Consider the following 19,469-nt stretch of genomic DNA (forward strand, 5'->3'; position numbering starts at 1 on the left):
CACCAGGCGGAGGCGGGTGCTGGCGGGGCCAGGGTGCTGTGGACAGGTGCCCACCCCCCCGCGCTCTCCCCAGAGGCTGGTGGAGGCGGAGCCCCCAGAGGCAGAGCTGGCGACCCCACCACTGCCTGGGCAGCGCACGGGCCCTCCAGTGACGGCGCGGGGGGCGCTGGGCGACGTTGCTGCCCGCCCCACCTTGCATGATGTCGTCGTGCCAGCAGTAGGTGAACTGGCCGTCCTCCCCACACACGTCCAGGCCGCCCAGGTACACCTTGTCAGGCTGGCAGTCTTTGAGCTCGATGAGCTTGCCCAGGCCTGCCAGGAACTCCGTGTACCTGTAGGAGCCATGCTCGTTGGACAGGATGGCGAGCTCACTGGCACTCTGTGAGGAGGAGGGCGCTGCGTCGGGGCCTGCAGTGCGCCTGCCCACTGCTCCGGCCTCCAGCACAGGTCCGGGGGCGCTGGGTGGGGTGACGCTGTGGCTCTGTGGCACCTGCTTCTGCTCCATCCCTGTGCCTACCGCTCGCTCCCAGGGCTGGGCAGGCAGGGCTGCCTCAGTGCTCTCTGGGACGGCCCTCTCCTCACCGCCCCACTCCCAGGTGCTGTCTTCTTCGGCGCACGCAGCCCTGCCCCTGCCCCCACCGCCCCTGTGGGGAGCAGGCTCTTCTCAGGGTCCACACAATTCCTGCTCCCTGCTCCCACCCACCCCCGGCAACCAGCTCTCCACCAAGCGGCTCACCTCGGCCGGCCCCATCGGGGTCCTTGCGCGGGATCACCGAGGACCGGCTGAGCCGTCTGTCCCCGGTTCTCCCTCCGCCCCACCCCAGCACCCCCGGCCTGTGCGCACCTGCTGCTCTCCTACCCTCCTGCAAGGTGCTCAAGCGTCAGCTGACACATCCCCCAGGGGAACTACCCTCCCACCCCCACCTGCCCCACCGCCCTCACCCCCGCCCCCAACAGGCCAAGTGGGGGTGGAGAGCTCTGTCCCTGTCACTTTGAAAGGCCTGCACCAGATGGCACCTGGCCCAGACTTGCACACATGTGCGTGGAGAGGCTGCAGTGGCTCAGCCCAGGACGCGGCCGGCAGCCTACCTGGCCTTCCCCCACGTACAGGACGGCGATCTTGTGCGTGTCATAAGACGGGATCTGGTCGAGGAGCTGCACCGACCGCTCGAAGGTCTGTGGTCACAGAGCCCTGCCTCAGCTGGGAACACGGGCCCGGGCCCCCCCAACCCAGGCAGCTCGCCAACGCCCCTGCGAGCAGGCCGCAGCCTCCCGCAAGCCCCACGTGGGCACTGAGGGCTCCAGTCAGGGGGGCCCACCTCATTGGGCAACAGGATGGGCTTGTTGGACTCGTCACCAAAGAAGGGTGAATGGTAGAGCTGCAGGAACACGAAGCTGCGGACAGCGGGGGGGTGAGGGCCTCGGCTGCCCCTGGAGGGGAGCAGGCTGGAGACCCTTCTCCAGAGCCCCTCCTCCCACAGGAAGCACGGCTGGCTCGGGCTGGCCACAGGGCAGAGGACACGAAGACCCTGGGCCGATGTGGACAGGCTCGCGGGCACCGAGGCCCCACGTGCCTCCCCGGGCGCGGCCAGGGCTCCGGGCAGCAGGGGCCCACCTGGGGTTGATGCCCGGCACCTTCTCAGCGCTGGAGGCCGCGGCTCGGCTCCTGAAGGCGTCCCGCTCCACCCGCCTGCCCCTGCGGGACGGGGCCGAGTCCGAGATGGTGTAGCCTCGAGGCCGAAGGCCCCCAGGAGAGCGGGGGGCGCTGGGCGGCGAGGGGCCCTCGGGTGGGGCCTGCCCCTCGTGGCCTGGGGCCGGCCAGGCCACGCTCTCCCCATCCAGGATCCCCGACTGCGACCGGGCCTTGGCCTCGGGGCTCAGCCGGCCGTCGGCCTTGTCGCCCACGGCCCCGACGATGTCCTGCAGGGTCTGTAGTTCGGGCGAGGAGCTGGACTTGCTCAGGGGCTGCGAGGGCTGGAAGGAGAGGTCCACCGAGGGCCGGCCTGCTCCGGCGCCATTGGCCCGCTCGATGGGGATCGCACCGGCCGCCGGCTCGTCCGTGCAGAACGCCTTCTCCTCCTGGCTGGAGGTCGAGGACGACTGGGAAGGGCCGTCCCGAGAGCCCGTGTCAGGCCTCCACAAGGCCCCCTGGCCCCACGCAGTGCCGAGCAGGGGGCAGAAGCCCCTGGCCGGGGTACCCCGCAGTCCAGGCTGAGTGTAGGGTGGTCCTGACAGGCCGTGGCCAGGACGCCCTGGCCACCCGTCAAGCCATTTTTCAGGTGGGAAACAAAAGGGAAGAAGATGCGCACCGGGCCCCCGGGAGCTCTGGCCCCAGCTGCGCTCACCCTGCTGTAAGCCTCGGGGTGCTGACAGCGCCGGTCTGCGCCAAGGGTGGCCTCCAAGTCCTCCAACTCGGGGGGCTCCAGGGACAAATTAGCCTTCTCTGGACTTCCCTCTTCCAGAACTGCCGGGGAGTCTGGGAGGACACAAATGGGCCGCTGGGTGCCGAGCGCAGCCTGCCTGGGGGCTCCCGGGCCACCAGGGCGCCAGCTTCTTCCCTGCAGTCTCACCCGAGCCTGCGTGCCGGGGCTTGGGGCGGCACCTCCCAGGAGCCGGCTGGGGAGAGGCTGCTGGGCGCTGGGGGAGGAGGGGGCGTCCCACCCGGGGAGGGGAGGGCTGAGCACCTGCCCCTCGTCCCTGCGGCCAGGCAGCTCTGTCCATCCCAGTGACAGCCAGAATCAACCCTCGCCCCCCACCACGGCAAGGAAGGTGCGGGTAGGACAAACGTCCCCCCGTGAGGCAGGTGGCCGCTGCCTGAGACGAGCCGGATGGCGCCTGAGAAACTGGCCATCGGCGGCCGAGGCCCAGGGCTCAGGCTTCCCGCCCAGCTTTGGCCAACAAAGGCCGGCAGAGGGCGAGCCCACACGTAGACCCAGGCCTGCCACCACGCCCTGGCCAAACCCGCAGCTGGGGCACTGGGGTGGCCCTGGCTGCCGAGTGGCACTGCCTGGCCCGTGTCAGGTGTGGGCACCTATGAGAAGCAGCAGCAGCCGAGGAGTAGCACAGGCACGCCAGCACCCACCAGCCCACTCCAACGCTGCCCTTTCCCGCCCGGTCCCCGACCCCACGCAGGGACCAGGCAGGAGGCTGGAGTGACGCAGGTACAGGAGCTGCCAGCCAGGGTCTGGGGGCCGCGGGCTGGAGGCTGGCTGCAGGGTCCTGGCCAGACTGAGCCAAGGTGACGTGGCCCAATCTGCAGGTTCAGAAAGCCAGTGCGAGCAGCACAGGGCCTGGCTCGCCCGACACCAGCGAGGTGCCTCAGGCCCCCCAACCTCTCAGGCCTAGAGGAGGGCTGGGGAGGGCACACACAGCTCAGGGGCACGCGAAGCCAGGGGAGTCCCGCCGGCAAAGCAGATGGAGATCTGCGCAGACGTCCCCACACACGCCAGGCCCCCGCGCCCGGGTGATGACGTGCCCCAGCCGGGGGCCGTGGGGGCACCAGATGAGGGCGATGACAACAGATCGATGCAGCAGCCAGCACCATGTTCCCACAGAGACGGACGGATACCTGCCCAGGAAATGCTCCTGTGCAGCTTTCCTTGGCAGCTGGACTGGTACAGGGAGGAGAAAGAGGCCACTGCAAGGGAAACCACATGAGCTGCCACGCCAGCAGCAGGAGACTAGGCACAGGCCGAGCAGGGCGACGGCCACTAGTCCCGCCAGACCCGAGCCCTGGAGAGGAGAGAGGGGGCCAGCAGCGTCCGGCCTGCGGGGCAGGTCGTGTGCACGGGCTCGAGCCTCAGAGCGGTCTGAGCAGGTGTCTAGGGAGGGCGGGGACGGAGGAGGCTGTGCCGAGGCCAGCAGGCAGGGGCAGAGCAGGCAGACAGGCGTGGGCTCGGCGTCCCGGCAGCCCTCGGAACCAGCCCAGGTGCCCGAGGCCATGGGGAGCCCTGGGCCTCCCCACCGCAGAGAGGAGACGGTGCTGTAGCCAGCCAGGGCCCTGCCCACGGCGCCGCCACAGGCTCACCTGTGTTGGAGCGCGGCAGGAGGGGAGGCTTGGCGGTGTTGGCCACGGGCACCGACAGGGACTTGAACAGGGCTGTGTCCCGGTGCTCCTTGAAGCGCTCGGCGGCCATGAGGGCATTGGACAGCTCCTGCAGCGGCATGTTGTCGATGTCCGAGGAGAAGGGGCTGAGCGGGTTCTCCAGGCTCATCAGCCAGCTGGTGTTGCCTGGGAGCGGGTGGCACCCACAGGCCTCAGCCCGCAGCCCACCCCTGCATGTCCTCGGCCACGGAGGGATGGGAACGGGCACAGGGGAGGTTCTCGGCCGCCCTCCAGGTGGTCACCCGCCTCAGCGACGAGCCCCGAGGAGCCCTCAGCGCTGTGGCTCCAGGCCAGCCCCAACCAACGACAGCCCCTCCTCAAAGGCGGCGCCAGGGCAGGGCATGGAGGGGCAGCTGGGGGAGGCGCCTGGACTCCACCCTCCCGCGGGGCATCCTGGGCCCAGAGCCCGTCCCCCCGAGGCTGTCTCACCTGGGCTCCCGCCTCCCCCTGCCCTCTGCCCCCACCCCAGCTCCTCACGGCTGCAGAGCCGACACCCGCAGCTTCTTGAAGCCCCGGCCCCACCCCAGACCACTCTTCCTCCCCACCCCTTGGCTCCCCCCCTTCCCCGCCTCCCCCCAGGTCCCAAGGCGCCTCGGGGCTCTGGGCCTCTACTGAGGCCCCCCTCCCCACAAAGCCCCCCACCACTCCTCTTTGGAGACTTAGCTCGACGGCCTTGGCAACCCAGAGCCCCGCTTGCTCCGTGGCACACATGGCTCAGGCTGCCACCGAGGCTGGCGAGAGCAGGGCCCGCCTCCCGGTACCTGTGGGCCTGCGGACCAGGATCTCGGCCCAGCCCTGCGTCAGCAGGGGCGCGTAGGCGGCCAGATGCGTCTTCTCCTTCTGCGCCGCGGCCTGCGCACCGGCCGGGGCCTTCTCCGGCTTCGTGGCTGGTGCAGCCAGGGGTCCTGGAGAGGTGGGGCCACCTGGGAAGTGGCAGGCTGGAGCGTCCAGGGCCCCTGCACGCAGGCCATGGCCCCCTGGAGGAGGACGGGAGGAAGCGACCGGTGAGAGCCATCATCCACCCCAGGCCCTGCTGCTGCAGGCCGAGGGCAGCGGCCAGGCCCTGCCCTCAGCACGGCTCTACAGCCACACAGCCTCAGGGCGGGCGGCAGGGGGCACCCAGCACCAGCCCCACCGGGATGGCGGCTTGTTCAAGCCCTAACAGTTACGGGAAAAACTAGCCGGGCCAGGGGCACAGCCTGAGATGGGGTCGCGCACAAACAGCACCCCAGCCTGGCACCAAGGGCCCTTCCTGAGCAGCGGGACCGGCAGAAGTGGCCGAGGGGGTGTGGGCCACTCACGGGCACGCACCTGACATGGAGCGGACGCGGTCCCGGGCCCCGTGGCACACCTGCTGCCCAGCCTGGGACTCCAGCTTGGCCGGCGCCTCCTTGGTCTGCCTGACTTGCACGCTGGGGGCGGGGCTGAGGACAGAAGCGTCCACACCGGGTGAGCGGGACTCGGGGCCACCACGCACAGCCCCACAGCGGAGGCCGCGCAGGCGGGTGGGCCAATAGTCACCTCCGCTCAGGGGTCCCCAGCAGCTCTCCCGTGTCCAGGCCCAGCAGCGACCGGGTCCCGGTCCCCACGCTCGTCGTCACGGTGACCAGTTTGTTCCCGACCAGCCAGGTTTTGGTCCTGCCGCCTGCCAGGAGGAACTCGCCCACAGGGGACCTGCAGGCACAGGGCGTCAGCCAGCCGCAGCCACCACTGCTGGACAGCCCCAGCTCCCACAGGACCCCCGACCACGAGCCCCACACTGGCTCGGCCGAGGCAAGCAGGGGCCTCAGGGGCTGACAATGGCCCCGGCCACAACTGCCACCGCTCTGACAGGGCAGCTGCAGGAGGGGAGAGAGGAGAGCGGCTTCCGGAACGCCCCCGCCTGGCGGCGGCGCACACCTTTTGGGGACAGCCGTGAAGTTGGAGAACACATATCTGGCCATCATGTCCAGACATGTCTCCGTGAGCTCCAGGTGGAGAGTCTTGAGGCTGTCGTCAGCCTGGGCCATCGAGTTCTCGTCTGCAGAGCCCAGACTGGCGCTGGTGAGGGACGTCTGGAGTCTGCTGGAGGGAAAGGCCACGGGGCTGCGTGAGGGGCACCAGAGAGGCCCGGCCTTGTCACCCACCACCAGGGCCAAAGCTCAACGCATGCAGGAGCTGGCAGGGCCCGGGCTGCGCTCGAGGGGCCACGCCGGGCACAGGAGCCAACCGACCCACGCCTGCAAATCCCAGGATCACGATATTCCAGACAGAGGGACCGTGTTGTGGGAAAGACCCAGGCCCGCTTGCTGTTGGAGAAACTTCAGGAGACAGGGAGAGGCACGAGTCCAACCTTGCTGCGGCACACGAGAGTTAGGCTACCGCCCCGTGGCAGGACGAGGTTTGGGCATGCAGAGGAGCCACGTCCGTGGCCACTGGCTGAGTCTGCACTCTGCCCCCAAAGCCACCCTGGGCAGGCACACCGCCCACCGAGCCATGGCGCCCCGGGCTGCTTGTGCGGCTTCTCACCCCCAAACTCAGGCTGAAGAGTCGAGCCCCCCAGAAGCCCAGCGGGCGGCTACCTGCTGGCTTGCAGAGGCTAATCTCAACACCAACTTCACAGCCCCTTTACCATATTTTGCTTGTAGTAAAGAATTTACTGGAAGCTCTCTCTGCGAGATGAGCCTGAGTCAAATCTTAGCACCTGCTTCTGTTCTTCCGTCTCATTTCTTGGCAAACTCTATTCTTTGCCCCCATTGCCCAATAATTTTTTTTTACTGGCCTAATTAAAAAAAAATTTACTGGAAAAGCTGAGAGGAGAGCTCGACTGGTTTCCCTGCCCCCACCTCCCACCAAACCCAGACATGAGGCCAGCGTGAGGCTGGAGCCCAGACATGCGGCTGAGGGCTGGCCGAGGCTTGCGAGGGTCCACCCGGCGTGGCCACAGCACCCCTGCTTGGTGCAGCCCGACCCAGGAGGACTAGCCACAGGTGAAGGACAGCTGAGGCCCGGCCCTGGCCAGCACCAAGCAGCGTGTCTGAGAGCCCACACCTGCCCCAGCACCGCCTGCCCCAGATGCCGGCAGACCCGGCCTGGGCTGCAGCGGTGGCCCAGGGCCTCACAGGGTCCGACACCAGAGCCCTCCTTCCCTTTCAGCTTTACACCAGAAAGCAGACCCTTCCTAAAACAGGGTGCAAAGAGTAAGGCACTCGAGAGGCTGGGAACAGGCCGGAGCCCAGGAGCACGCCCTGTCCAACCTGGCTGGCGCTGCGGGGGCTGGCAAAGGCCCCGCCCTGCCAGGCTGGCTTTCTCAGGCAGCCCCACGTCTGAGCTGCCAGGCCGGCCTCTGGAAGCCTTGTGGCTGGTGGTGCTGGCTTGGGGACAGAACGCAGCCTCCTACCCCACACCACCAGGCTCCACAGGCCCAGGCCCCCACGGCTGGCCTGGGGCTGCCCCTAGGCCCCCTTCACTCAGCCAGGGAGGGCATGGGCAGGCGGCGAGGTCATGCAAGCAGCCCCATGCACCGCCACCCTGGAGCTCCCGCCTGGCAGCCCCCCTTCTCGGGCCCAGCTCCAGGGCCTGTGCCCCCCGCCCCACACAGCGCCACTACCTGCGGGCCACATGGTCAGACACACTGACGCTGCGGCAGCGGAAGGCCTCGGCGGCAGAGCTCTCCTTCAGCTCCTTGGCGGGCGGGGAGTTATTCAAGCCTTGCCTGGGGGGTCTGGCTATCCTGACACTACCAGGTGAGGACGGCGCCCAGCCCCGAGCGCCCGCTCCCGGGAGGGGGAGCAAGCCATTGGCGGGGTGAAGAGGCAAGGCCGCGGGGTGAGGTGGAGACGCCCCGTGGGCGAGGCAAGAGAAACCATGCCGGGAGGACAGTTAACGGGGAAGAAACAGAAAACAAAAACGCATGAAAATACGTCCATGAACATGACGGAGAAAAAGTCAGATTTCACACATGATACCAAAACAAAGAACATCAGCGCAAATCAAACACGTGGGACGGCCCCACGGCAGATTCCAGGCTGGGCTGACCAGGTTCCCGCCCCACCCGCACTGCCGCCCCGCCCCGGCCCCCCGCTGCTCCCAGGTCTTGCTGCGCAGGCCCTGGAGGCGGCAAGTGCCGGGCTGGAGCTCCGCGAGCCCGAGGCGGTCAAGCCTGCACCCCCGGCCCCGGCTGCCAGGGGCTTGGCAGGACGGTTTTTGAGTTTAGCTCATAGGATCCTGGTCATTCTGGAAAATGCCGTAGTCCCACCTGGGAAGAGCCAAAAGAAGCTTGGGCGGGAAGGTAGGGTACAGAAGCGGGAGCCGGTCAAGTGAAACGCAAACAACACAGCCCGGCACGGCTCATTTTCAAATTTGGCAGAAGCGACCACGGTGCTAAAGAAGTGCGTTCTCTGATTAGCAGCGGGTGGGGGAGCTCTGGAAGCAGAGGGGTGAGCCTGGCCCAAGCTGAGCTAACTAGAGGGACCCTGTGGAGGTGTGGCGAAGGGCGCTGCGGGGCTGCGGCTCAGCCCCGCCCAGGCCGGACGCTCGGCTTGGCAGGAGAGGCCGAGCTGTGACGATGCAGCCCCGCTCGTCCAGCAGCCCCAAGCCCAGCCCCGATGCCCACCGGCTAGCACCTGAGCCCAGCTCGGCCGAATCCATGCTCACGGCTCAGGGAGGTCAGACTCTGCCATGACGGTGCCCTCGGTCTACAGGCCGCCGCAGCAGGCTTGGCGAGGAGCAGTGCTGGGCACCAAGAGTCTGGGGCAGGCCCTGCCCGGCCTGACACCACCCCAAGGCCCTGGCGCCCGACACTGCCCACAGGGCAGGCCTCGGCCTGTGTCTCTGGAGGGCGGCTGTGTGGGCCACGGGCTGTCCCCAGCACCGGCCTGGAAGCAGCCCGTCAGCCCCAGCCGCGCACCGTCCGCATCGCCGCACACAGTCCAGCCCACCTACCCCCTACCCGGGCTTGCCCAGGGCAGCCCCGCACCTCTTGGGCCTCTCGTTGAGACTGGTGCTCCGAGCCCTGAAGCTGTCCTTCTCAGGGGTGTCGTCAAAAGACAGGAGGACATTGGAGCGCAAGCCCTGGCAGGGTGGAGCAGACCCGAGCCCAAAGCTGGGGCAGGTGTCCCTGCAGACACTGTCAGCCCTGCCCAGGTGTGCTGCGAGCCCTGGGACCAGCTGCAGGCCTGAGGCAGGGACAGCCTGTACCCCACCTCCACAGCCCATGGTGCTCGCTGCTCGCAGCAACACTGGCCCCTCTCTCTGGCCCACGTGCTGCTCCGCCCATGGCCAGCAGCAAGGAGGCCTGGCCCTGGCAAGGGGTGTCAGCCTCCACTGGCCCTTGGGCCTGGAGAGAAGAGCCGGCTACCTTGGTGATGTAGGGAACAAAGTCTTTCCGGAAGGGTAGGCGGCACCTAATGAACCACATGGCTATCACGTGATGGGCCAGGCACACGATGTACTGGTTGAACCTGGGAGAAGAAAGGGCATGCGGCGGAGGCCAATCTGGCACTGGGAAACGCAGCAGGAGCTGGGAGCACCTGACAGGCACAGCCAGCTCCAAGGCCCAGAGGCTGAGGTGGCTTTTGATGCCAGGAGGCTGTGCCCGGCGGGGGGGAGCCCCGGGGCACGTGTCCAGCACTCACTTGGAAGGGTTGGTATAGGGCAGCGAGATGGCAAACACGCTGGCGTACTGCTCTGCGGCGAAGTTCCTGTAGAGGTGGGGCAGTCTGGCCAGAGCTGCGAGGTCAACAAAGAGATGGCCAGTAAGGGGCCCAGGCTGGCCTGGTGGGGACACTCAAGGTCACGGGGCCCCTGGGTGACAGGTCCCGGCTGTCTCTAAAAACAGGGAAGTCGTGCTGACCCGAGAAGGGGAGATGGAGGAGCAAAGGAATGCACAGCCTGTGGGCTAAGAAAGCGCCTGAAGTCTCCAACAGCTATCAAGAGAGGAGCCAAGCACACACGGCAGGGCAAGCACACGTCCACGCGGCCAGGCGGTCTCTCCAGCCCTGTAGAGGAAGCCTGCCCACCCCGCTCTGCCCCTTCCACTGTGCCAACGGCTGGATGCCTGTAACAGGGCGGCCACGGCACCGCGCTGGGAACGCCGGGCTGAGCGAGGCGCCTGAACACCACCTCACAGGGGCAACACACAGCACGCCAGCAAGGCCCCTCCGAGCTGTGCGAGTGCCGTGAGAAACGAGGAGGTGACCGAGGCAGGCCAGGCTGGGGCCAAGGGGAGGCCGAGAGGCATCCACGAGGACAGACGCTGACGCCGACACTGGGCAGGGAAGAGGAGCCAGGCCCTTAAAGGTCAGGGAGGGAAGCATTCAGGACGGGGGCACGGGAGGCGCGAAGGGCCCGCGGCGGCAGGGGTGGCCCGTGTGTGCAGCCAGAGATACCGCGATGTGGCTGGAAGTCAGCACAGGCTCTCCTGGGGCAGGGCTGATGCCAGTAGCCGGCCCAGCCCCAAACCCAAGGATCTGCACGCGCACACACAGCCGCCGCTTACTCGACAGGAACTCCAGGAGCGGGATGGCCATGCTGGCGGTAGCAGAGATGTGCGTGAGCTTCACAATCAGCACGGGCAGCGCCTTGATGACAACGTCAGGCATCTCCACGCTGCACACGGCCAGGGCCACCACGCACTGGCTGGCACAGCGGTGAACGAGGCCTTGCTCCAGGCAGTACACCATCTCCCGCTGTGGGCGCACAGGTGCCTCAGCGCCCGCCTGCTACGGGACCGCTGCCCAGCCCAGCCCACCCCCACCCACTCCCCTGGCCCCTACCCCAGCCTGTGTCTCCACCCCCACCCACATCCCCCTCCCTGCCTGCGCCCACACCCCAGCCTGCATCCCACTCTAGAGCACTCTACAGAGGCACGAGCCAAGGCCCAGGTAGGTAAAGTGCCCTGCCTCAGAGGCCCCACAGCTGAGCCCACCTGAGCAACCTGGACAACGGGGCTGCCACAACCAGGTGCCTCCTGACACCTCCTGGTCCACCACCCCTTGGTTCTAGGACCCCCGGAGGCTGGCCCTCCTTCCTGCCTGGAAGTGACAAGGTGGCAGTGCCCTCCCAGGAAGATGGGCACAGCTGTGCCCTGCAGCAGACAAGGGAAGGCTCAGGCTGCAACACAGCAATCACCAGGTGGCTTCAGGGCCCCACAATTGATGTCCCCCCTGCAGCTGGCCCTGTCGCTCGGCATGACCCAGGCCTCGAGGGCCCATCGGGGGACTCTGGCCCACCAGCCGCTGGCCTGAGTACAGAGTGTGAGACATAGTGCTGCGAGCAGACGGGCCCGTGGCCCAGCTGTGTGGCCCTGAGCCGCTGGCCTCTCCTAAGACTCCTCATGGATTAGAGGAAAATAGCAGCTAGAGCGCTTGGGAAACTGGAGGAGCTGGCGATACGCTGGCTCGGCATGAGACCTGTAGCCGGTGTCGGTGGAAACAAGAGCTGGCTCTGCTCCTGCGGCTCCCGCATCAGGGCCTATGGCCGCCCTCCCTCCCTGCTTCTCAAAAAGGGCCCAGCTCAGCCAGCTGGCGTGGGTGTAGAAGAGACATCTGTGCCTGCTAGCTTCACAGACACCCCGGACCAGGCTTGCAAAGCAGACACTGTGAAGCCCGCCTTCTCATACCTGCCTGGATTTGTCCAAGTAGTTATGGTACGAGATCAGCGCCGTCAACACCGGGACCACCGCCAAATGCAGGTCGGTTCTAGAGAACCCTTCTGGGGTGCCTCGGAGCCGTTCAAGGGTCTTTGGGCCTGAAAGCTGGTGGCCAAGGCCCCGTGGGTCAGAGACCCTGCCCAAGGCTAGATCGGCTGCCAGCTGACTACGGGGGCTGCGGGCGGGAGAGCTCAGGCCCAGGGAGCAGGGGGTCAAGGAGGGCAGGCCTTGGTGCTTTTTTTCCCGGGTAAGGGCCCCCTGTCTTCTCAGAGACATGGGCAAGAATCCACCCTGCTGGGTCCAGAGAGCGATGGAGGTGATGGGGACACGGGCCCCAGGCACAGCAGGGGACAACCACTGCCCACCCCCCCACCCCCACCCCCCGCGCTGGGAGCGGGTGCGCAGGAGCCCCCGGAGCATTTCTGACATTCTCAGCAGCCTCCTCTCAAGCCCAGGCGTGGCCCGCCCCCATGACCACTGCCCCTGCAGACCCGGGAGGGGCAGGAAGGGCCAGGCCAGAAGCCTGCGTTACCATGGCGCAGAGGGCAGACGACAGCTGGTCCACGCTGCAGGGCGACGTGAAGATGAGCACCTTGTAGCGCAGGGCCTCGGGCAGCCTGCCGAGCACCAGCCTCAGCACCTTCCAGTCGGTCTCCTGAGGACGGGGCCAGTCAGGCGCAGGGCAGGGCTTCCGGCCCCGAGAAACAGACGGCAGGTCGCAGGGGCCGAAGCTCCACTGGGAGCTGGACTGCAAAAGGCCTTTGGAGCCCCCCTCCCGTTCCAAGCCGTTACACACTGCGGCAAAGCCTATAAAACTGTGCGGGGCAAAGTGTAGACTGTAACGTGAACCACAGGCCAGGTGGGCTGCAACGCTTCAGCAGGTGTCCCCCAACTGCAACAAATGCTCCGCACCCAAGAAGGCTGCTGTGCCTGGGGAGTGGGGCAGGGCAGGGGCGGGGTATACGGGAATCCCATAGATTGTTGATGTAATATTTATGTGATCTAAAGCTTCTTTAAAAATTAAAAAAAAAAAGGAAGAACAGGACAGAAGAAAGGAAAGGAAGGGAAGCAGATGTGGCTCAAGCAATTGGGCTCCTGCCTACCACATGGGAGGTCCATGGTTCAGTTCCCAGTGCCTCCTAAAGAAGACAGCAAGCTGGCATGACTGGAAAGCACAGCAAGCTGACTCAGTGAGATGACACAAGAAACATAAAAAGAAAAATATAATGAGAGACACAACAAAATAAGGAGCAGAGGTTCCTGGTGCCTCCTAAAGATGACAAACAGGACAGCAAGGTGGAGTGATGGGCAGGAGTGGCAAGCTGATGCAACAAGAGACACAAGAGGGAAAACATAATGAGAGATCAATAAAGTAGGGAACAGAGGTAGCTTAATCAACTAGATGCCTCCCTCCCACACTGGAGGTCCTACGTTTGGTTCCTGGTCTCTCCTAAAGAAACGAAGAAGACAAACAGACATAGCAAGTGCAAACAACAAGGGGGTGGAGAAAGAGAAATAAATAAAATAAATATTAAAAAAAGAAAAAGAAAGAGAAACTAAAAAGATAACAGCCATTGAATATAATACATGAAGCCAGATGGGATCAAAGAATGGAGGAGAAAAAGCTCAAAAGGACATATTGGGACAAAAGAGAAAATTGGGATATAGACTGTAAGCTTTATATCAACATTAAATTTATTATTTTTTTTCTTTAACATACGAACATAGGAGATTGTCAGGTAATGTTAAATTTCTTGAACTCAATAACTCACTTAAGGGAACTAGACTTGGCCCAGTGGTTAGGGCGTCCGTCTACCACATGGGAGGTCGGTGGTTCAAACCCTGGGCCTCCCTGACCTGTGTGGAGCTGGCCCAGGCGCAGTGCTGATGCGCGCAAGGAGTGCCCTGCCACACAGTGTCCCCGCCCCCCGTAGGGGATCCCCACAGTGCGCCCCATAAGGAGAGCCGCCCAGCGTGAAAGAAAGTGCAGCCTGCCCAGGAATGGCGCCGCGCACATGGAGCTGACACAACCAGATGACGCAACAAAAAGAAACACAGATTCCCGGTGCTGCTGACAACAGAAGTGGACAAAAAACAACACACAACAAATGGACACAGAGAACAGCAACTGGGGCGGGGGGAAGGGGAGAGAAACTAAATAAATAAATAAATCTTAAAAAAAAATAAAACTCACTCAAGGTGATCAAATAAGTGAATATTCTTGTTCCTAGGAAATACACAGTGAAGTATCCTCCGCTCAGTGACATGCACAGCCTGCTCTCAAACACTGGGAGAGAGGGAAGGAGGGAGGGAGGGAGGGCAACAGTGTAGATCATCAAAACTGGTGGATCTGGGTGTCTGGGGGTGGGAGGTATGCTGGAGTTCTCCGCAGGGGTTTGCATTATTTTTGCAACTATTTTTATAAGGTTGAAAGTGTTCCAAGATGAAAAGTAAGAAAATACATTCCTATTTTATAGAGAACGAGCACCTCTAACAGCATGGAGAGTGCCGCAGCCCCAGCTGGCAGCCCTCCTCCCTAACCTCCCCACCTCTGTGGACTGATGGCCACACGGAGACACCACAGCCAGAAGTGTCTCCAGCCCGGCCGTGCCCCGTCTCCAGCCCCACAGAGCTGCGCCTGCGCTACCGGCAAGGCAGGCCTTGCCTTCTCCTGCTGCAGGAAGCCTCCCCACCTCTCAGGACTGACCTCACCTGCCCCCTCCACAGAACCTTCCCAGGTGCCCAAACCAGGTGCCTGCCCGGCTCTCAGTCCCACAGACGCCTCGGGGCCCTCCCAAGGAAGCCCAAGCCTGGCCTTGAATGACCGTTCTTTGTCTACACATCTGAGTCTTGCCAGCAGAACCGTCTTCCGGAGGCAGGCATGCCGCTCAGCTCCGCGTCCAAGCTGTCGACACGGTGCCCCCACTCAGAAGGCGCCCGATGCCCTGACCGAACCACCGGGAGGCCTCACAGCAAATAGCCTCAGAGCAAGACGAGCCTCTTGAGGGTGGGAGTTTTGTGTCTTCCAAGAATCTCACTTCTGGGGGATGGCACCAACCACTCCTCAGCCTGACCTGCCAGAGCCCCAGGGACACGAGGGCCAAGGAGCAGAAGGCCTCACCTGCTTCAGGCACTGCAGCAGGACGCGGAAGAGCAGGGAGTAGGGCAGGTGGCCAAGCCGCAGGGCCGGGCCTGCAGGCGCTGGGCTGGGCGGCCCGGGTGGAGGCGAGAGTGGCCCACTGGCCTTCTTCTCAGAGCCTCTCTCCGGCTCCCTGTGAAGCAAGTGGGAGAACCAGCGGAGGCTGACACCACCTGCTCTGCGCAGGGCCGGGACAGATGTGGGGCGCTCTCAGTCCCCCAGAGCCAGCCGGGGCTCTCGCCAAGGAGAGTCAGGTCCCCTGCTCCCTCAGGACCCCTTTTTTCCACAAGTGCCCTTGCAGCAAAGCACCTTCCCCTGCCCGCCACCACCTCCCCGCTGCCACAGAGCCACTGCTCTCGCCTCGGAGGGACAGGAGTCACACTGGCACCAGGACGGGGTGGATACCAACATACGCATGGTCGCAGAGGCAATAGGGGCTGAACTTCACGACGCCATCTTTGGTGGGCAGGCCGAGGCGGTGCAGCGAGTCCGCCCGCAGCAGCAGCAGGAAGTCGAAGGCCTGCCAAGGAACAGACACAGGGAATCCACCAGCGCCAGGACCACGCACTGCACCTGGACAGGCAGCGCCGCTCCCACTCCCGCCTGCCAGCATGGACTTCCCTCCATCCAGACCCCAGGCTCCGTCTGATGATGCCAGGGGGTGAGGGCAGAGGAGGTCTGGTCCAAAGTCAAGGCTGGCTGTCCTAAGAGCACTCCCGGGGCCGAGGGGCTGCCACCCCGCACAATGCCACCTGTCGTCCCTGAATGCTGGGGAACACAGCTCTGCTCAGACTGCCACCCCACTCTCCAGTGGCGGTCGGGTCACCTAATGGGGCTCTCCGCTTGAGGAAGGGCCACCCCTCGGCAGGTGCCCCCATCCTGGTGACCTCCACCCAGCCTCGGGCCAGCAGCCCCAGGGGAGCAGGGGCAGGCAAGGACAGCCAGGAAGCTCAGGGGGCCGATCCTGCCCTGGCCAGCCCCCACCCTCGCCTCCACTCCCTACTGCCAGAAGCTGACGGGGCGGCAACACCAGGAAGCTGCGGGGCCCTCAGGCCACCCTTTGAGTTGACGCCTTGCCCCCACTCTGCCGCCCCAGCCATAGTTGACTCCCAGGGTGATATGCCAAAGAGGCACTCAGACAACAGCAACAGGAAGGGCAGGGGGTGCTGGAGGCTACAGCTACAGCTTATGGAACCAGCAAGGAGGAGGATCAGCTGAAGAGACCCCTCGGGCCACCTGCCCCCAGCCTGCGGGCACAGCCTCTGCTAAGCACCGCGTCAGGGGCCCACGTACCTGGAGGCGGATGCTGCTGGCGATGGGCAGGGTGTAGGCGTGCTTGTAGTGCAGCTGGATGTGGCCGACAAGCATCTCGTACACGCGCACGGCATGGCTGGCCGGTAAGGTGTACAGCTTGGTCTGCAGGAAAGGCCCATGGATCATGGTGACGCAGAGCGCCGCCACCCAGCCCGGGGACACGAGAGGCCGGCGTGGGGCAGGAAGCACGGCCACCTCTTTGCAGGGCGACGAGGCAGCACCTACCCTGCTTTAACGCGCACAAACCCCCGAACACCAAGTGCCCCTGAGGCCTCCGTCCTGGCAGTCTCGCGTGTGTGCCAGAACCAGTGCTGTGCACGCAGACTCTGGGTAGGGGCGGGAGGCGAGAACCAGCCACACGGTGTCACATCGACAGGGACGACACAGGCAACGTGAAAACTACAGTGTGGCACCAAGTCCACAGTGTGGTTCTAAAAAGGGTAGGTCTCCCCAGCTGCTGGGCATTCGCGCCAAAATCCTGGCAAGGCCAAGGGCACCTCCCTGGCAGGTAACCTCAGGTGAGGGGGTGTGAGAGCCCCTCGGGCGCCACCAGCAACCTGGGATGGGTGGGAATGGGGGGCAGGGAGCTGGCGCAGCACAAGCAAGAGGCAGGCTGGGTGGCCGGAGCGCCAGGTATGCCTTCTTGTTGCCCTGTACCACGAAGGGGAGCCCTGGGTGCTTAAACGTGCCCCGCTGTTATTCTCTCTTAAAACAAGACTAATCCCAGAATGCAAGTTTGCTTTCATACCTGAAAGTCAACTCATGTAACAGAGCATACCAAAACAGTAAAAACATAAATATGATGGCTGACAGATACAGGAAAAGCTTTTGACAAAGTCCAACATGCTTTCATGATAAAAATGCTAAATAAACAAGGGGTGAAAGAAACTTCCAGGACCTGAGAAGGGGCATCTTCAAAATCCCACTACTCATATCATACCGAATGGAAAAGACAGAAAACTTCTGCTACAATCAGGAACAAGGCAAGAATATCTGCTCTTGCCACTTCCATTCAACTATTCTACTGTAGGTTCCAGCCAGGATAATTAGTCAAGAAAAAAAAAATACAAAGCATCCAGATCAGAAGAGAAGATATTAAAATACATTCACAGACACCCTGATCTTGTTTATAAAAACCCTAAGGAGGGGAGCGGGTGTAGCTCAGTGGTTGAGCACCTGCTTCCCATATATGAGGTCCTGGGTTCAATCTGGTCTCTCCTAAAAGCAAACAAGCAAACAAAAAAACCAATTCAGGGGAGTGGGTACAGCTCAGTGGTTGAGCACCAGCTTTCCAATGAGGTCCCAGGTTCAATGCTTGGCCCTGGTATCCAAAAAGAAATTAAAAAAAAAATTAGGGGAAGCGGACTTGGCCAGTGGTTAGGGCGTCCGCCTACCACATGGGAGGTCCACGGTTCAAACCCTGGGCCTCCTTGACCCGTGTGGAGCTGGCCCATGAGCAGTGCTGATGTGCACAAGGAGTGCCCTGCCACACAGGGGTGTCCCCTGCATAGGGGAGCCCCACGCACAAGGAGTGCACCCCGTAAGGAGAGCCGCCCAGCGCAAAAGAAAGTTCAGCCTGCCCAGGAATGGCGCCGCACACACAGAGAGCTGACACAACAAGATGATGCAAGAAAAAGACACAGGTTCCCGTGCCGCTGACAACAACAGAAGCGGACAGAGGAGAAGACACAGCAAATACACACAGAGAACAGACAACCGGGGTGGGGGGCAGGGGAGAGAAATAAATAATCTTTAAAAAAAAAAAATATATATATATATATATACACACAATAAGTGACTTCAGCAAGGTTGCAGGGTACAAGAGTAATACACAAAAATCAACTGGATTGCTGTGCACTTAGAACAAACAATCTAAAAATGAAATGAAGGGAAGCGGACTTGGCCCAGTGGTCAGGGTGTCCGCCTACGACATGGGAGGTCCGTGGTTCAAACCCCGGGCCTCCTTGACCCGTGTGGAGCTGGCCATGCGCAGTGCTGATGCGCGCAAGGAGTGCCGTGCCACGCAGGGGTGTCCCCCGCATAGGGGAGCCCCACGCGCAAGGGTGTGCCCCGTAAGGAGAGCCGCCCAGCGCAAAAGAAAGTGCAGCCTGCCCAGGAATGGCACGGCACACAGGGAGAGCTGACAGGGCAGGATGATGCAGCAGGGGGACGACGACACAGATTCCCAGCATCACTGATAAGGATGAAAGTGGTCACAGAGGAACACGCAGCGGATGTCCACAGAAAGTGGACAACTGGGGTGGGTGGGGAAGGGGAGAGAAATAAATAAAAAATAAATCTTTAAACAACAACAACAACAATAACACAAATAAATAAAAATGAAATAAAGAAAACCACGTACGACCAGTTAGGCATCTTGAAGAGACAGCCAAAGCAGGGGTACCTCTAAGGGAGGACGCTCTCCTCCAAGGACAAGCCCGGCAGCTGCAGACCTGAGGCTGCTGGCAGTAGGAGGAGCTCCAAGAAAATGAAAAAGTTGCAAAAACTATCTCAGAAGAAGAACAGATGTTCCCTGGGTGACTGTGCCCCAAGGAGGCATTTCCCACCCTATCTCCTATTTTACCCCAATAAAAGCAGACCCACTAAATAAAATAAACAAATTAAAAAATCATTTATGGCAACAGCAAAAATTAAACTGCTTAGAAATAGGTTTAGCAAAAGTGCAAAACTTTACTCTAAAAACTGCAAAGTGTTTGTGGCAGTAAAAGCTTCTGTGGGGAAACGGACTTTGGCCCAGTGGTTAGGGCATCCGTCTACCATATGGGAGGTCCGCGGTTCAAACCCGGGGCCTCCTTGACCCGTGTGGAGCTGGCCATGTGCAGTGCTGATGCGCGCAAGGAGTGCCGTGCCACGCAGGGGTGTCCCCCGCGTGGGGGAGCCCCACGCGCAAGGAGTGCGCCCGTGAGGAGAGCCGCCCAGCGTGAAAAGAAAGTGCAGCCTGCCGAGGAATGGCGCCGCCCACACTTCCCGTGCCGCCTCCGACAACAGAAGCGGACAAAGAAACAAGATGCAGCAAATAGACACCAAGAACAGACAACCAGGGGAGGGGGGGAATTAAATAAATAAATAAATCTTTAAAAAAAAAAAAAAAAAAAAAAAAGCCTCTGTGGACCCCAGAAAATTCTGTTCTTAAAGGTAATTCATTCCTGTGTGTGTAAATCTACTGTAGTTGGGACCTTTTGATTAAATTATTTCAATAAAAGGCTTTTGATTAGGTCGCAGGACCCAGGATGGGTCTTCATTCTTTTACTCGAGTCCTT

General features: G+C 62.6%; 1 protein-coding gene across 14 annotated transcripts in view; it reads right to left on the bottom strand.

Moving 5' to 3' along the window:
- TSC2 (TSC complex subunit 2) overlaps positions 1-19,469 on the bottom strand; it is a 37,354-nt gene that overhangs the window by 1,869 nt on the left and 16,016 nt on the right. Inside the window, exons 17-37 of one of the 14 annotated variants that reach the window (XR_011647239.1) lie at positions 16,168-16,290; positions 15,288-15,394; positions 14,857-15,007; positions 12,268-12,390; positions 11,706-11,840; positions 10,584-10,773; positions 9,721-9,814; positions 9,444-9,546; positions 9,063-9,157; positions 7,695-7,823; positions 6,005-6,166; positions 5,627-5,779; positions 5,417-5,529; positions 4,867-5,082; positions 4,028-4,231; positions 3,569-3,637; positions 2,346-2,476; positions 1,616-2,100; positions 1,320-1,395; positions 1,090-1,176; positions 193-332 (exon numbers count right to left, since the gene is read on the bottom strand). Coding sequence is in view for 8 of the 14 variants with exons in the window: in XM_058286633.1 (XP_058142616.1) it covers positions 193-379; positions 1,090-1,176; positions 1,320-1,395; positions 1,616-2,100; positions 2,346-2,476; positions 3,569-3,637; positions 4,028-4,231; positions 4,867-5,082; positions 5,417-5,529; positions 5,627-5,779; positions 6,005-6,169; positions 7,695-7,823; positions 9,063-9,157; positions 9,444-9,546; positions 9,721-9,814; positions 10,584-10,773; positions 11,706-11,840; positions 12,268-12,390; positions 14,857-15,007; positions 15,288-15,394; positions 16,168-16,290 (3,136 nt within the window). In the remaining 6 variants the exon portion in view is untranslated. Of the gene's footprint in view, positions 1-192; positions 380-1,089; positions 1,177-1,319; positions 1,396-1,615; positions 2,101-2,345; positions 2,477-3,568; positions 3,638-4,027; positions 4,232-4,866; positions 5,083-5,416; positions 5,530-5,626; positions 5,780-6,004; positions 6,170-7,694; positions 7,824-9,062; positions 9,158-9,443; positions 9,547-9,720; positions 9,815-10,583; positions 10,774-11,705; positions 11,841-12,267; positions 12,391-14,856; positions 15,008-15,287; positions 15,395-16,167; positions 16,291-19,469 lie in introns of all 14 variants that reach the window. The other 13 variants (XR_009183123.2, XM_058286634.1, XM_058286633.1 and 10 more) reach the window with 13 other exon arrangements.

The sequence above is a fragment of the Dasypus novemcinctus genome, chromosome 23 (genome assembly GCF_030445035.2).
Source record: "Dasypus novemcinctus isolate mDasNov1 chromosome 23, mDasNov1.1.hap2, whole genome shotgun sequence".
NCBI lineage: Eukaryota > Metazoa > Chordata > Mammalia > Cingulata > Dasypodidae > Dasypus > Dasypus novemcinctus.